Here is a 17,561-nt window from a genome sequence, read left to right as displayed (position 1 = left end):
GAGGGCTACGACGCTACAGCTAGCTTACCAAAGAATAGTGTTAAAAATAATAATAGAAAACTGGCTTAAAATCAGGTCACTCGAAATGAAAGACGAACTGCAGATACTGGTGGAAAGAAAACAACTCCAGGAATGTTATATGATCAGAGGCAGTTGAGTCACAGCTGCTGTTTTCACTAACGATTGGATTCCTTTGAATCTAAGCGGTGAGCAGTAGGACTCGACTCAGTTAGTGAGAACTGTTCTTTGCTTTTTATGACTTTGCTTGCTCATGATGTTCTGCTTAGAAATCCACAGGTTTTGCTATTTTTATTTAATTAAAAATGATTAAATTAAACAGAATACTATAAATAAATAGAATTGGTAGAAATTGGTGGATCATTTTTACATTTAATGGTGCAGAACATGATTTTTTGTTTCTGCTGAAGCAGCTCAAGTCTATTTTTTATTGTGCTTCTAAATCACAAGAAGCCCTAAATGTAAATAATGCACACAATACTTGGTAGTAAAGAATGACTTATTTTTTATTTCCATGTGTTTGACATCATTGGAAAGCTTAGACACTTTTAGAATCTGTAAATAACTAAATATTTGGTTCTTCATGCTCATGGCTTTGTCGCGGCCAGTCCCATTTACAAACAGCATCACTGTTCTCATTAGGATGAACAAAGAAAACAACAATAAATGAGTTAAGAAACTTATGTTTTTATTTCAGGTTGAATTTCATATGTAAGACGTGCTATCGCTGGGACAATTTCAGGTTAGATGGTCCATGAGTGTTTGTTACATGGGTTAAGTGGTCCTCAGCCAGAAAAAGTTTGAGAAACATTGTAGTAGAGGGAACATAGTGATGGAGAAAGACAGTTTGATGTATCGCCTGTTATAGCACCAGAAACTGTCTTTGTACGCATCAAACAGTGGAAGAAGGTTTGGATATGTTGGAAGGTAAAATTTAAATGTTCTGTATTTGCACACCGGAGGATCGGATCGCACCGGAGCACATGGCGACCGAGGCGCGACCGCACGCTGACTGACACCAGGATGTTACTGACTAATTCGCACATAAAATAAAATTAGATATAGTCACCGGATTTTGAGGAGGCAGACCTTACTTATTACAAAATGGAACAAACCAAAGTCAGGCAGTTGTTCAAAAAATGGATAACTTGTCAGAAAACATTTGTTTTTTTAAAACTTTTTTTCATTGCCTTAATTGTTACTAATTAGGCATGCTACAATTGAATCCCATTTACAACCCTGCTCACACCACTCTGAATAATTAATGAAATTATGTTAGAAATTGTAGAAAAGAAATAGGTTGACAGACTCTTTTCAATCAAGCTCATGATATGAATATTCATTTGCTCCTGGACAGGTAGCAAAATCTTTTGATAAACAAAGTAAATTTTTTAAAATATTTTCATCCTACTAAAAGATGAAAAAAAGCTATTTAAATATAGTTATTATTGAAAAGAACAAATCGACTTACCTGTGAGCTGGTTGTAGGCATTGCCCACATTTGTTATTACTCTTGTGTAGACTAAGGTTGTGGGTAAGTTGACAGGTCCAATGGCTGCATCCCCAGGCAAACCAACACTGAAAACCACCTGGAGTGGTTTAGCTTCCAGATAAAATATAAATGAAAAATAGTTTAATCGGTTTCATAAACATCAGAGAAAGTGCTAAGCCAGTATATAAAAAAAGACTTTACCTTTCTCTTTAAGCACCAGAATCTGGCTTTTGGTCTGTTTCAGCTTTGTTTCCAAGGCTTCACTTTTCTCTTTCAGCTTTGTTTCCAAGGCTTCACTTTTCTCTTTCAGCTTTGTTTCCAAGGCTTCACTTTTCTCTTTCAGCTTTGTTTCCACAGTTTCTAGTTTAGCTTTCATGGCTCCAAACTCTTTGAGGAACTTACACATATCAGGAAAGCATGACCCGGTTTCAGTAGCGACTTCTGTTTGAGGTAAAACATTCTGGCCCAAAGTTAAACCACAGAAACACACTAACAACCACACACTGAAAGTCATCCTGGTTCTGTATGCTGTCTCTATTATTCTAATTGACTTGATCCTGTTTGCTTCTTTTATAAAGCTTCAGGATTAATGGTTAACTGTCGGGAAAACATGCTGTGAATGCTCCGTTTACTTTATCAGTGCTTTTGCGAAATGGGTTTTTTTTGTGAAATATTTCTTGAAAATCAATGTTGGCACTAACTGAGTTGGCAGACATAGAGATGCTCATATAAATTTCATTCAAAGTGACAATCATATTAATGAGGAAAATTATATACTTCAGATTCTTGTGAACACAGAGTCTGAATGACAAAAAACCTTTTAATCGTTTCTGTGTGAACACGTCTTTAGTGAGTCGCTGCATCTTGTGAAGATAACACTTCAAGGGATTACACTGATACAGGGAAGAGGTAAGTATAGGTTAGTTTCACTAGAAGATAGACAAACACAAGCTTAGGTTTTGATACAATACAGTGGAATTTAGTTGACAGCCTGGAACGACAGAGACGTGTGTTGACTGCGATTGGTGCAAAAACCAGAGCTTTATTTTCCTTTGGTATGATGTTAGGTTTTCATTTTCCCATTTGCCACATTCTGATGATGGGGCGATTTTTCAAAAGGTTGCTGTGGTTGGCATCGTCAGCCTCACACGGTTGAATTCAGATGTGTTGAACAAGGGAGACATTTAAATGTTGCAGAAAACTGGCCCTGAATACCTGAGCTGGAGGACTCCTGCTCCAGACACAACACCTTAGATTCTCCATGGGGCTCCGGTCAACATGTCCAGTAACATCATGGTCATTTAACCGGGTCTTGATACATTTGGCATCACAAGAGAAAAGTTCAAATTCCAGCTGGAACAAACATCAGGAAACATTTTCATGTGAAAAGAAATCTTTGGACCACTAAGCAACAACCTGGTTCTTTTCCACTTGGAACCAGATGAGACATTTCTGACAACGCCTGTCTGATTCTAACAATGTCCTAGCATTTAAAAAAGTTCCTCTTCAGCATGTCTTAACCACCATGCTTCTCTATGATGCCGTTTACAAGAGTTTGTTGGAGCGTTGGACTGAGATGATGAGTCGTAGCGAGACTGTGTGTGAAATTATCATTGACATCACCTCACACCACTTAATGCTTTAGACATTTTATTATTGATGTTTTCTATCAAAACACTTTCAGTACAATTGTATTTAATTTAATTCAACTCAAACTTTATTGACAGACTGAAGTCCACAGTTAGACATCTTGGAAAAACAAAATGTTCCTAGAGAGACTTGTATTTAAAAGGAACATTAAAAAAGGAAGACAAGTCAGGCATCTCTAAAACTATAATGAAACTATGTAAAAGAAGTAGCTATTAAAAAAACTATTAAAGATGTATTATGTAGTAGGCAAAGTGTGGCCCAGGGGCCATTTGTGGACCTTGAAATTATTTTTCTGTCCCTGACCACAAGGCAAGAATGGTAAGAATTTGGTCAACAAAACAGAAATTGTTTGATTTTCTTTCAATAAGGTAACAGTTCTTAGCCATTGAATTAGAAGGTGTGTCCAAACTTTTGGTCTGTACTGTATACATACAGTATATATATATATATATATATATATATATATTTGTTTTTTACAGTGTATTTTTTGCAGTCTCATTTAAAGCCACACAAATGTTTCACCTGATTTTACTCCCGGTTCCCAGCAGGGGAGAGTCTGTGCTGCTCTGCAATTGGCCCGTTCAGCCAACAGCATAAAAATCTGTTAGTGTGAGAGGGGTGAAGGCTGCAGGGGTTGAAACATCAGCTGCAACCACAAACAAACATGTTTGATTTTTTTTGTTTTATCTGGATAGTTTGAACAGGTCACTGACCAACCCACCTTCCTCTCCACCCTTTCCTGCACTTGTTGTTGAGAGTCAATGAAAAAAAGAAAAAAAGCATGGCAGCAACTGTTAACTGATTTTTTTTTTTTTTTTATGTTTGAAGAAGGAGGATCTCACTGAAAGAGCAGAGCTGCAATGGAAGAATTGAAATGTAAAATATGTACGGAGGAGAATTGTCAGGTCAAGAATCTGTGATCATCCTTGAAAAATGATGTCGACTTAAATCAGTAAAGCTTCGAGGTAATTTGCCTTTCAAGTCTTCATCTCAGGTGAAATGGAGACGCTGTTGTAGGAAACCAAAAAAGGCTCTACAAAGTATTTACTACAGGGTGTTTTTTGGTACCAGCATTTTATTTGACTTTTATTTTAGGAACATTTAGGAAACCATGCATCGTTTGCCAAATGTATCCTCAACTTTCATTTGGCCAGTCAGCGAAAACGTACATTGAAGTTCATCTTTGTAATGTCACTAAATGTGAAACAGCTCAATGCCTTTTCAAGCTACAACATAAATGATGTACATAAAACTTTGTTGTGCATTCACAAGGAATAGCAGGTATATATTTGATTAAAACTCAGGACCACTGCATCATGAGTTTACAACAGGCTACAAGGAATCTCAAGAGCATTTTTTGGAAAGGTCACGTTAGATCAATGGTTGCTGCATTCCCGTAAGCCCTCTGGTAGAGTCAAGGTCAAGGAAACAGGACAGTAAATAGAGACTTTTTGACAGTATCAGCAGTTTTGCAGGTTTTTGTTGACTTGGTCTTGGTTACATTCCATGTATTTATCAATCGACTGTTAAATTTTAACAATCTGTATTGATCATTTAATCTGATCACACAGTATCGTCGGATTTCAGAAAAATCCGAGGATAAGACAACAAGCCTGCTTGTAAACCTGTTGACCAAGGGCAACGCAGCTGTTGTCGTTTACATTAGCCGAGCCGCTGCTAAATGAGGCAGAGTGCTAGCTAGCATGGATGTTAACATGTTGTAAGAGCAACCTGCTATAGCCATGACATTATACCAACAAGTATAACATGTTGGCACAAATATAATCAGTGAGACTGATATGAGTGCATATATATTTGTGAACAAAGAATAACTAGTGGCATGGGCCTTTACTTCACACACATAAGTGGCAGAGACTTCTAAAGAAAATGGTTGGATTTAGGAAAGGAGAAGAAAATGTAATAATTCATCATTCATCAAATTCATCATTTTCTAAACAAAGAGCTCGTGGTTTTAGCCCACATCCCAAAATTCACTGTGCCCAGTCCTCACACAGCAGTCAGCTCCAACTTCAGTCAGAACCACCATCTCCATGTCCAGAATGCTAACAAAGAGAAAACCTGACAGGCTAATCTCCTCACAGTCGGGTAAAAGACTGAGAATCTGCTTCACACTGTTGAGGAAAAGGCAACAGGCTTTCATTTGTGACTGGTGAAAATATGCAGGTGAATATTTTGTAAATTAATACTTGGGCAGTGTTGTAAAGTAACGAAGTAAAAATACTTCACTACTTTACTTAAGTATATTTTGGAGTACTTCATACTTTCCTCGAGTATGAAAATTTTTGATAACTTTCACTTTTACTTTACTATTTTTCCGAACTTAATTGCGTACTTTTACTCTGATACATTTTCAATGTGTGGTTTAGTTACTCGTTACAAAAAAGTGAGAGAGAGAAACGCAAGTGTTTTGACCCCACCTACTGATTAGCAAGTAGCAAGCAGGCTACCGAACAAAGTCAGTAGCCTGCTTGCCTGGGCTTGTTCATCACCACCAATAGGATACACCTGTTTCGCTTCTCCAATTAAACACAAAGCAAGTCTCGCAATCAGCAGCAGCCACATGGAGGAGGAGACGGAGACCACAACGACTGCAACTACGTCGGACACGGCTCCAGGGGAACCACCAGCTGGTGATGAGAGCCCATGGCCTTATTTAAACACAATACACTCTTTCGTGGGTGTTAAAGATTCGTCGTAGCACATGAAATGTATGTTATTCCTGCCCAAAGATGTGGAAATTCTATCTTACAAAAACTCCCCGTCCAACTTGAAGAGGTAACTTCTTATGAAATGGTTATAATCCTCCTGTTTCAGTAACTATAGCTTGAGCATAACGTTACCTGTATAAATGAACTTTGTTTGGCATTGTTTCAGTTCCACACGTGGTGTATTTAGCTTAGGCCTAATGTTGACTGTATCAGGCTACCTAGACTCCTCTGTTCAAGGGGGGACAGAAGCCATAGCGATAGCAATTTAGACTAAATTTAACGAATAATAATCAGTTGTAAAGCAGGTTAAGTTAACCTTGTGCTATAGGTAAAGCACCTAATTTTCTTAACTAAATGATGCCTGCAGGTATATCTATTAGCAGGTTTAATTTTGCCTGCACTTGGTTGTGTACATTATTTTAAGTGTATTTGACAAGTTTACCAAAATATAAAAAAAGTCATTCAAACTACATTTGCCTTGTTTTACTTTTTACTTGTACTTTTCATTACATTACTTGAGTACATCCATTTTTACAGTAATTTCCATACTTAAGTACAAGAAGTTTCAGATACTTTAAGACTTTTACTCAAGTAACATTTCAGTCAGTGACTTGGACTTTTACCAAAGTCATATTTTGGAGAGGTACTTGTACTTTTACTTGACTCTGAGATTTCAGTACTTTATACAACACTGTACTTGGGTAACATGATGATAGGCAGCAGTACATTTCCTCATTCCCACACTGTCAGAAATATTTGATGTTTTTGTTGCAGTTGCAACTTGTCAACACAAGAGGGAGTAGAAATGCTGCTTGTCACTTTCTCCAGACCCATTTACCTCTGGTTCAATGGTGCTCTAGTGAGATGAGACAGGACAGAGTCAAACAGTGTTTTGATTATTATTATTTATTATTATTACATGGATTATTCTTAATGAAACAATATTGTGGTTTTGGAAGACCCCAGGAACATTGTTCTCACTAAAACTAGGAAATAAATTCAAGCTGTTACAATATGAAAGAGGTTAGAGCTTAAGTAGGAAGTTGATATGCAGAAAGTGTTTAAAGTTTTATTATCAATGGAAATGTTTACTAAGCAAAGAAAAAAATGAACTGAAGTTATCAACTTTGGACCTTAAGAGGAAAGACCTAGAGTCAGGACACAGCTTCAGTTATTACAGCTAGAAACTAGAGACCAGGGTCAAAATTGGGTAGTAGTGATGGACTCTGGCCTGAACCTTCAGAGTCACATAAGGACAGTAACAAAATCGGCCTTCTATCACCCGAAGAACATCTCCAGCATTAGAGGAAAGATCTAAAGAAACTCATCCACGTGTTTCTCATCAGTCGCATTGATTACTGCCACACAGCTTTGCCTAAACAATCAATCCTCCAGCTGCAGCTGGTCCAGGATGCTGCTGCTGGTGTTCTCTCTAAAACCAGGGAATTCATTAAAGATCTGCTGTTGTTGTACCAACTTTCCACACCTCTCAGGTCTTCTGGTTCTGGTTCTGCTCTGCATCCCCAGAACCAGAACCAAAAATGGTTGAAGCAGCATTCAGCTTCTATGCACCAAGAATCTGGAACAAACTTCCACAAAACTGCAAAACAGCCGAAACACATTGATCAACATATTTCGGTGGTGACATTTGACAAAATGTAATGTCTATTGCATCTTTCATAATTGCTGACAATATATTTTGTCACTATAAAGCACTTTGAACTGTCTTGTTGCTGAAAATGTTCTGCACAAATAAACTTGACTTCAGGATTCTTGAGTGACTGAGAGTGTGGAACTGTTGACCTTCTGTTTTCTCAACCTTTCTTTAAAATGTCAGAATTGTGACGGAGAATCAGAGGTGAAGGAAAATTTTAAACAGGCAGGGCCGTGCAGAGACCTATGGAGGGGCCAGGACTCAAATTTAAAAAAGGGGCACATTGAACAAAATCACCGTTCAACAACACAGCAACAACCTATATTAATCAACAATCTAATTGGATCCTATTATATCATTGCCATCATGTGGAGACAATGCAAAGCAAATCTAGTCTATATTTTCCCCAACAGGTATAAAGTTTCTGTTTCTGCTGCTGACAGTCCTGGAGGGCTGAGCTGATCTGAGACTGTAGCTGTTAAACAGACCAGAGGAGGGAAGGTCAAAGGTTATGAAGTTATGAAATAAGAACATTTGCTGCAATTTTAATAATTAAGCCCTAATAATATCTATTTAACCTCTAGAACAACTTGGCTGCAGAATGATTTATAGATCAAAAAAGCTCAAAGGGGTTAACTCTATATAATGTGTTGATGTTAGTATCTCTGAGATCTAGAATTATAAGACTGAGATATAAAGGCAAAGAAAACTCAGTAGCTGCTGGTAGGGGCCATTCAGACATTCAGGGGCCTCCAGACATTCAGGGGCCCCTAGAAATGGTTTAATTGTAACACAGACCATAGATCTAAACCTGTAGCATCATTTATAGAGAATAACAATGTTATTAAATTTTATTTAATGCATAAATAGTACATTTAGGATTTAATTAGGACGTTTACTTTGTAAAAGTTTAAAGAATCATCTTGATAGTTTTATTGTTGTGTTACCATGGCTACAATATGATGTAATCTTTGTGTTTGAATTGGGTTTGTTCACAAATACATCACAGCAAATAACCAATAATCAGTGATTGATTTTAAACTCGACCAATAAACCTGGTCTCCCTCTCACAGATTCACCTGATCGATATTTAAACATGTTAGTGATGCTGAGGTTCTTGGTAGGACGGATTCCGGAGGGAGGGGGGTTCTGTGTAAGGCCCCATATTACCTTGGGCCGGCCCTGGAGAAACAGCTGCTGCAATGCGCATCTCAGGAATCTACCTGGAATCTACCTGGAATCCCCTGGCGGCCCCTGTCAGTCCCCCGATGCTTTGGAGACATTTTGATTCATTTCATTGTGGCATGTTTGGCTTTTTGCTGCGGTTCTAATTATTGCTACAATATTTTCTCTGATGTTTATTTTGTGACTCTAAATGGGCCGAATCTTCCTTTAACACTTAAGGTTCTGCAGTAACTTCTATTTACAGCCGTGAACCTCCAGCCCAGATCCCGTCAGCAGCGACTTTAAACCGCCTGGTAGAAACGTTAAGGAGAAGCAGAGCAAACAGAGAGCAGGTGGTACCAGGTGGTACCAGGTGGTACCGGGGCTTTGATCTGCGTCGCGACTCGCAGTGACAGTCGGTACTGTGTCTTATATCAGGATGTCTGAAAGAAAGACAGATATTCTTTCTATCTGTCGGTGGGACCAACTCAAGCTGCCTGTAGTGAACCGGGCCTTTAGCAGAATGATGAAGTTAAACTCAGAAGTTTCTCTGGATCTGCAGCATTTCTGTTTTTAGGGGTGAGGCGGGTTTTGTCCCGCTATTGCAAGGATGATAATAAAAATATAAATAGAAACAGTTTTTCTAACATCAGGCCTACGTTTTTATTCACAAACCAGTGTATGAAAAAATATTCTTGCCTATAATTTGATAGAGGACACAGATCTGCCTCCTCCTCCTCACCATGGACCTGGAGTCTGAACAACATGGAGGCTCTGAGAGTCATTAACAGACTGAGGGCAGCCAGACTAGTTTATTTTTACTATTATTGCTGAGGGGCACAAACAGGCCTTCTGACATACAGATTAAAAATAAAAAATAAAAATACAAATTTTTTGAAAAAAAAAAACACTCAAAAAGGGCAATAGGGGCATCAAGGATAAAAAGGACAGGGGCTCAAGGCTCCCTCGCTCCCCTCCTCTGCACGTGCCTGTAAACATTAGTGGTTTATTGCAGAAATTATTCCAAGGTCATTCTTCATCGGGTACAATTTGAATTCTGGATTCATTCCCACTTGTGCTTACACAATAAATGACTCGATGGCTGTTAACATAGTAAATTTAGTTTGGAGACAAGAAATTTATTAAAAAGCTTATACGTTAAGCACAAGCTTAACGTATAAGCTAATGCGTATAGTATAAGCTTATACGTATAGCCTATACTTAAGCGTATAGTAGCGTAGCATATATAGTTTATTTCAGAGTGGACGCAGAAGAACACCACTGAAGGTGATGATGTGGTCATTCTGCCAAATATGAGTGTTTGCAGACATCCGCACGTACACATGGTCTCCTTGTTGCAGTTGCAGGAAAGCTGCATTGCCTCCATTATCAGCCCCATCATGTGATGTTTTGTGGTCATAGGTTGTCACAACTACTTCGTTGTTCTTCATCAGGGCTAGACTGACAATTTGTGATCCACCGGCATGATAAAAGAAGGTGAAGTAGTATATGCCTGGAACTGGTGCAGCGAAGATACCTGGGGAAAAACAAGATTTAGGTTTAATAAATATTATAAAACACGATTCAGTCTTTTTATTTAAGGAGGTTACTCATTTGCGTTGACTTTGGAGAGGCCGCTGACTAGCATGCCTAGGCTGTTGACCAAATGGATTGCTGTCCATTAGCACAGATAGGCTAGCATTAGCCTTGGATATGCTCTTAGTCTCAGTCTTAATAGTGCGTTCACATCAGATGCGCTTTGATCATCAGACGTGTCCGGTTTACATTCAAAGTTTACGGACCGTCACGGTGCATTTTGAGCTTCTAGCACGGCGCGATTTGAAGATTTTGGAGCGTTTGATGCATCAAGTGCGTCCGTCACGTATGACAAATAGGCTGGCAACAGAAAACAAGGGCTAGAGCCACTTTGACACGTCAGACACGCAGGTAGCTTTATACATTTGTCTCTTTTAATCAGATTGAATTGTATGTTTTTGTTTTTTTATATTGTTGTTATAAAGTTAACGGGAAACCCTCTTATTTGTTTAACAATAGATATTGTTAATAATTAACTTCATTGTGGTTGTTGTTTATTGCCGTACGGCTTGACGGAGTTGTAACAATATTGTGTTTTAAAGTCTTGGACATCCGCAGTAGGAGAGTTCGTGAACTCCTACCCTAGTGACTCTGATACTACAGGTATTCAAATATAGAAATGTATGATTTAAATAATAGAATGACCCACCTGTGTGCTGATTGTAGGCATTGCCCACATTGATAATTAGTCTTCTGTAGATTATGGTTGTGTCTGTGCTGAGGGGTCCAATGTGTCCATTGCCACCAGTTGCAGCACTAAATGCTATGTTGGTTGCATCTAAATAAAGAAAAAGTATAAAAATATCTGTAAACTTTTCATTTGTTTAGTAAAATATGTTTTTAAAATGTCCAAAAACAGACTTTACCTTTCTTCTTCAGTTCTAGAACCTGGTTTTCAGTCTCCTTCTGCCTCGTTTCCATGGCTTCTTGTTTCTGTTTCATGGCTCCAAACTCTTTGAGGAACTTAGACATGTCAGGAAAGCATGACCCGGTTTCAGAAGCGACTTCTGTTTGAGGTAAAACATTCTGGCCCAAAGTTAATCCACAGAAACACACTAACAACCACACACTGAAAGTCATCCTGGTTCTGTATGCTGTCTCTATTATTCTAATTGACTTGATCCTGTTTGCTGCTTTTATAAAGCTTCAGGATTAATGGTTAACTGTCGGGAAAACATGCTGTGAATGCTCCGTTTACTTTATCAGTGCTTTTGCGATGGTGAAATATTTCTTGAAAATCCACGTTGGCACTAAAAGAGTTGGCAGACATAGAGATGCTCATATAAATAGTTAAGTTAGAATCTGTTTCAACAACAATACAGTTATTCTTATGACACTTCCAGTGAACCAATCAGCTGTATAACGAGATTAAATGCTCAAAATACACAGTTAAAAATTAACAGCTGACCAATAAACATATAAAATGCAGCCAAGCTTGACATACAGCTGAAGCTACAGTATCAAAGTGTTGATATTTTCTATTGTGCTCCTTTGATTTTGGCTCTACCATATCTTTATCCATCTATAGATAAGTCATCCCCTGGGAATCCATGCTGTAGTCAACACCACTAAGATACACAATCTTCTACTTACCATCTTTCCTCGATTCTCTTCTATTGAGGTCAGTTGACGTTTGTCATAAACAATAATCCTGATAAGACAAACAATAGGTCATAGTTAATGTAATGTCTTGTGGCTCATTGTAGCTGATGAACTCAATAATTCAGAGAGACGACGTTGTGCCTCCATCTCTAGTTTATCTTTTGACTGTAGAACAACAAATGTGCAACTGTAACGTCGCATATGTCGGCATGCACATCTGCGTGTGCCAGATATTACATCCACCTTCTCTTAAAACAAAATACACACACTTTGGCAGTGCAACACTAAATGACACGAACACAGAATCTGACTAGAATTGATCTCAAACTTAAATCAAATGAAGTTATGAAGCCTAGGCGCAAATTCAAACTGGAAGACTCTTTAGCCCCACCCGCATCATCCAATCGGCGCGTCCCGCTCATCACCGCCGACCTATCAACGCTGGACCAAGCCACGTCACGTCCAATCACCAACCAAGGCCCAGTTGATAAGGACCTCCATCCATGGCATCTTCCGCTTTCCAGCTGCGCTCAACCCTCCTCCACCCCTTCTCCACCTCCACTCTTCAGGCTCCCATCCTTCACCGACCTCCACCACCAGTGTCGGGTCCCGGGGGATGACATTCCTAACCTACATCGGGAATGCTCATCCGAGCTGATCGCAATTCACAGCTCAATGTCCTCAGCCGGGGCCCGAGCGCCAAAGAACTTTAAATTCATGCATGTCAATAAACCTTTTTAATCGCTGTTTTTTCCGTCTGAGTCTCTCCAGATTGAAATGCCAGTATTATTATAACATTTTACAATGAAAGCTATTGTTGTCTGCGACTGGTGCAAAAAAAAACCAAACAATTGACTCCATTATCATCATCTCACTGAAAAATGGACAGGATGTCACAAGAGAACCTTGAACTACATCTAAAGTAATGCAGGTTTGATTTTATTAAGTTGACATTTGAAATGGTCTTCATTTCAAATGTCCTTGAAGGTCATGTAAGACCTTCAAGGAGAAAACCTCTGCTGACCAAAAAGTCTGTCCAAAATTTTTAAACCAAAATCTACATGATCCATAGGACCTTTAAGAAAATATCTTCTGTGGAATTACAAGAGTACAAAAGACAATTAAACATTTGCTTTATAATTTAGTTTTCTTTTAACAAGGTGTTTTAAATGTAGTTTTCATTTTTCACCACTAGGTGGCTGCTAAATCCCATTGATGGATAGTTTTGAGCATTATAGAGTTCAGAGACACGGACATCGTTTACTAGAGTTTCTCAGCTGTGTGGGTTTATTGGGAGTGAGACATCAGGCAGGTGCAGGGGGGGGGCAAAGGGGCCTTGAGCCCCTGTTCGTTTTATCCTTGATGCCCTAGTGCCCTTTTTGAGTTGTTTTTTTTCCAGAATGTTTTTTTCCAAATGTTTTTTAAATCTGTATGTCAGAAGGCCTGCTTGTGCCCCTCAACAATAATATTTAGCTGAATATAATAATTTAGCAAAAATAAACTAATCTGGCCCCTCATCCCCTGAACCCGTCCTACTAAGAACCTCAGCATCACTAACATGTTTAAATATAGATAAGGTGAATCTGTGAGAGGGAGACCAGGTTTATTGGCCGAGTTTAAAATCAATCACTGATTATTGGTTGTTTACTGTGATGTATTTGTGAACAAACACAAAGATTACTGTCATGAGGTGCGGGGTGAGGTGGAGAGGCAGACGCTGAGGATCAAGGTTTAAGTGAAAAAACGGAGTTTAATGATGATGTCTGAATGTTCCAAACAGTCCAAAACCCTGTCAGCACAGCAGAGCGGGAAAACAAAGCTCAGCACTGGTAGCACAGGTACACAAATGGACATGAATGAAAAAACAAATGACTGACTGTTGGTAGACAATGACCCAACAGAGACGCAGACACACAGGTGGCATTAAATACATGGGAGGGTAATCACAGAAACGAGACACACCTGGGAACAATCAAGGGGTAGACAGGACAACACGGAGACTCAAAGACACAGGAAACTCTAAATAAACACAGAAACACACAGATCCTGACAGTACCCCGCCCTCAAGGGCGGCTACCAGACGCCCCAAAAACAAGTCCGAACAGAAAACACAACCAGGGCGGGTGGAGGGGCGCTGGACGGGGGGCCAGAGTCCAAAATGACAAAAAACAACCCACCAGGGTGGGCGGAAGCACAGGGAAGGCCAAGAGTCCACAAACAAACAAAAACTACCCACAGGGTGGGCGGAGGCAAAGGAGGTGGGACCCACGGAGGTGGTCTGGCGGCCGTCCGCGGCGCTGGAGGCGGGACCCACGGAGGCGGTCCGGCGGCTGTCCGCGGCGCTGGGGGCGGGAACCACGGAGGCGGTCCGGCGGTCGTCCGCGGCGCTAGAGGTGGCGATGAGGAGTCCTGGGGGGCGCCCACAGGTGGCGACGACGAGCACCCAGAGGCAGGGTCTCGGGAGGAACGCAGGGGGTCTCGGTCTCGGGAGGAACGCAGGGGGTCTGGGTCTCGGGAGGAACTCAGGGGATCTGGGTCTCGGGAGGAACTCAGGGGATCTGGGTCTCGGGAGGAACGCAGAGGGTCTGGGTCTCGGGAGGAACGCAGAGGGGCGGAAGTGGTCCGGAGCGGACCCTGGGAGCTGGCAGTGGAGGAAGTCCAGAGAGGCGCCTGGGAGCTGGCAGCGGAGGGGTGCCGGAGCGAAGCCTCAGGGCCGGCGGCGGAGCGCCGGCAGGAACGCCGGCTGCATCGTGCTCGGGTGCGCCGGCTGGAACGCCGGCTGGAAGTCCGGCTGGAAGGCCGGCTGGAACGCCGGCTGGAAGGCCGGCTGGAACGCCGGCTGGAACGCCTGGTCCCGGAGATGGAGCTGGGTCTGGGCTGGCGGAGAGACTGTGCGGCTTGGGAGACAGAGGGTTACTCTTCAGCACGGCGATTGCCGTCAGGCGCTCCCCCTCTGCCTCCTGCTGCAACTCCGCCAGACCCAGTATTTCAGTATTTGCTGTGAATTCTGAAGGTAAGCAATGCTGACCGCCAGCTCCTCAATGTAGCCAAATGTTACTACAAAAGTTGTTAGTTTTGTATCGTTTTGTCTTTTTCTTCTTTTTTTAAATATATGCTGAATCTGTTAAACAAAAAATAATAACTGCGTTAATGAGGCTTATATTGACACGCAGTATTTGCTGTGAATTCTAAAGGCGAAGCCGCTGCGCTGTTGGTTGGTCCGAATAAACGGTCTGAACCACAATCTCAACCGCCGTGTGTGTCCGATTTCTGCCTCAATTTTCCTTCTGACAACCACCATTAAAGAAAACACAAGGCAGAGTCTAAGGAACAGCGAGGTGTCGTCTCACACGGACAGGGTTACATATACAAAGATTAAAACACACCATGGAAATAATAATGTCCCCTCAGATATTTATATTTATAATTGTAAAATTCTGAAAAATCTGGAATTGCATCAATTCAAACATTTTTATGCTTTTCTGAATGACTTGTTGCATGAACATACATTTTCTTTTCTACTTTTTATACCACTGATGCTTTTGTTAGCAAAACTCTTTTCTGCAAAGTCACTGATGTCTCAGAGTGACGTTCATGTAATGCTCATGTAAGTTTTGCTGGATGGATCATTTTAATTCAATTTAATTATAATCTGCAACGGATTAGCAAATCAAATTGAAAAACACTAACCAAGGCCAGTGTCTGGTCAGTAGTTTTAAGTCATTCAAATGATCACATCAATGTTTTTTCAGACTTGATGCAGAAGATAGCCACTAAAAGTAATTCCGTGACTACCTCCCCAAATATGTGTGTTTTCAACCAGCTGGATGTAGACCTGGTCTCCCTGCTGCAGCTCCACCAAACCATGTTACAAACCATCTTTACAGTGAAACACTTTTGTGTAATTTTTTTTTTTCCTTATTATTCATCCATACCGATTCCCGCCCGGGGGGCACAATGGCACTGTGCCCCCCGCAGGGGGCGCGCCCCACACTTTAAACCAATTACAAATGAGATCCAAACAGACTTGTTCTGCAGAATGTGTTTAATTACAAAGTCTTGAGAGGCATAAAGATTTTTATCCGTGAATAATTCAGTCATTTAAGAGAAACCATACATTGATTTAGGCCTTTTGTTGTTGCAACAACAACAACATATATAAGTACCATCAGATCCATTCAAATAATCTGCTAATAAAATGTCCTGTAGACATTCTTCTGTTTTCTCAACCGTTTTTTAAAATGGCAGAATTGCGACGGAAAGTCAGAGGTAAAGAAAAATTGTAAACATTAGTGGTTTATTGCAGAAATTATTCCAAGGTCATTCTTCATCGGGTACAATTTGAATTCTGGATTCATTCCCACTTGTGCTTACACAATAAATGACTCGAGGGCTGTTAACATAGTAAATTTAGTTTGGAGACAAAAAATTTATTAAAAAGCTTATACGCAGAAGAACACCACTGAAGGTGGTGATGTAATTGTTCTGCCAGATGTGACTGTTCGCATGCATCCGCACGTACACTTGGTCTCCTTGTTGCAGTTGCAGGAAAGCTGCATTGCCTCCATTATCAGCCCCATCTTGTGATGTTTTGTGGTCATAGGTTATCACAACTTTCTCGTTGTTCTTCATCAGGGATAGACTGGCAACTTGTGATCCTCCAGCATGATAAAAGAAGGTGAAGTAGTATATGCCTGGAACTGGTGCAACGAAGATCCCTGGGGAAAAACAAGATTTAGGTTTAATAAATATTATAAAACACGATTCAGTCTTTTTATTTAAGGAGGTTACTCATTTGCGTTGACTTTGGAGAGGCTGCTGACTAGCATGCATAGGCTGTTGACCAAATCGATTGCTGTCCATTAGCACAGATAGGCTAGCATTAGCCTTGGATATGCTCTTAGTCTCAATCTTAATAGTGCGTTCACATCAAATGCGCTTTCAGCATCAGACGTGTCCGGTTTATGTGGAGGCACCTCACGGTTCATCATGGTGCATTTTGAGCTTCTAGCGCGGCGCGATTTGAAGATTTTGGAGCGTTTGATGCATCAAGCGCGTCCGTCACATCTGACACATAGGCTGAGAACGGAAAACAAGGGCTAGAGCCCTCTTTTCTGTGTAACAATAAGTATTGTTAATAATAGAATGACCCACCTGTGTGCTGATTGTAGGCATTGCCCACATTGATTATTAGTTTTCTGTAGATCACGGTTGTGTCTGTGTCGAAGGGTCCATTGCTTCCACTGCCACCAGTTGCAGCACTAAATGCTATGTTGGTTGCATCTAAATAAAAAAAAAAGTATAAATATAGCTGTAAACTTTCCCTTTTTTTAATAATATATGTCTTTAAAATGTCCAAAAGCAGACTTTACCTTTCTTCTTCAGTTCTAGAACCTGGTTTTCAGTCTCCGTCTGCCTCGTTTCCAAGGCTTCACTTTTCTCTTTCAGATTTGTTTCCACAGCTTCTAGTTTAGCTTTCATGGCTCCAAACTCTTTGAGGAACTTACACATGTCAGGAAAGCATGACCCGATTTCAGTAGCGACTTCTGTTTCAAGTAAAACATCCTGGCCCAAAGTTAAACCACAGAAACACACTAACAACCACACACTGAAAGTCATCCTGGTTCTGTTACGCTGCCTCTAGTACTCTGACTGA

General features: G+C 40.5%; 2 protein-coding genes and 1 long non-coding RNA gene across 4 annotated transcripts in view; all 3 read right to left on the bottom strand.

Moving 5' to 3' along the window:
- The window catches only part of LOC116733290 (uncharacterized), a 4,271-nt gene extending 2,647 nt beyond the window's left edge, over positions 1-1,624 (bottom strand). The window contains exon 1 of the long non-coding RNA XR_004341993.1: positions 1,490-1,624. This is a non-coding gene — a long non-coding RNA (uncharacterized LOC116733290). The remainder of the gene's footprint in view (positions 1-1,489) is intronic.
- The window catches only part of LOC116733285 (collagen alpha-1(VIII) chain-like), a 21,969-nt gene extending 10,584 nt beyond the window's left edge, over positions 1-11,385 (bottom strand). The window contains exon 1 of one of the 2 annotated variants that reach the window (XM_032584083.1): positions 11,170-11,385. In XM_032584083.1, coding sequence (XP_032439974.1) covers positions 11,170-11,383 — 214 coding nt within the window. In that variant the 5' untranslated portion in view covers positions 11,384-11,385. Of the gene's footprint in view, positions 1-1,840; positions 2,067-11,169 lie in introns of those variants that run through there. The other variant, XM_032584082.1, reaches the window with a different exon arrangement.
- LOC116733284 (collagen alpha-1(VIII) chain-like) lies at positions 9,700-17,561 on the bottom strand. The gene is made up of 5 exons (XM_032584081.1): positions 17,278-17,561; positions 17,060-17,188; positions 16,366-16,623; positions 9,929-9,986; positions 9,700-9,865 (listed from the first exon to the last, which is right to left on the bottom strand). Exons 1-4 carry the CDS (start codon positions 17,522-17,524, stop codon positions 9,964-9,966), a joined length of 657 nt encoding a protein of 218 aa, XP_032439972.1. The 5' UTR covers positions 17,525-17,561; the 3' UTR covers positions 9,700-9,865; positions 9,929-9,963.

This window comes from Xiphophorus hellerii, chromosome 14, assembly GCF_003331165.1.
Source record: "Xiphophorus hellerii strain 12219 chromosome 14, Xiphophorus_hellerii-4.1, whole genome shotgun sequence".
NCBI lineage: Eukaryota > Metazoa > Chordata > Actinopteri > Cyprinodontiformes > Poeciliidae > Xiphophorus > Xiphophorus hellerii.
Note: the sequence above shows the minus strand (reverse complement) of the source record. Positions and strands in the feature narration are given on the sequence as shown.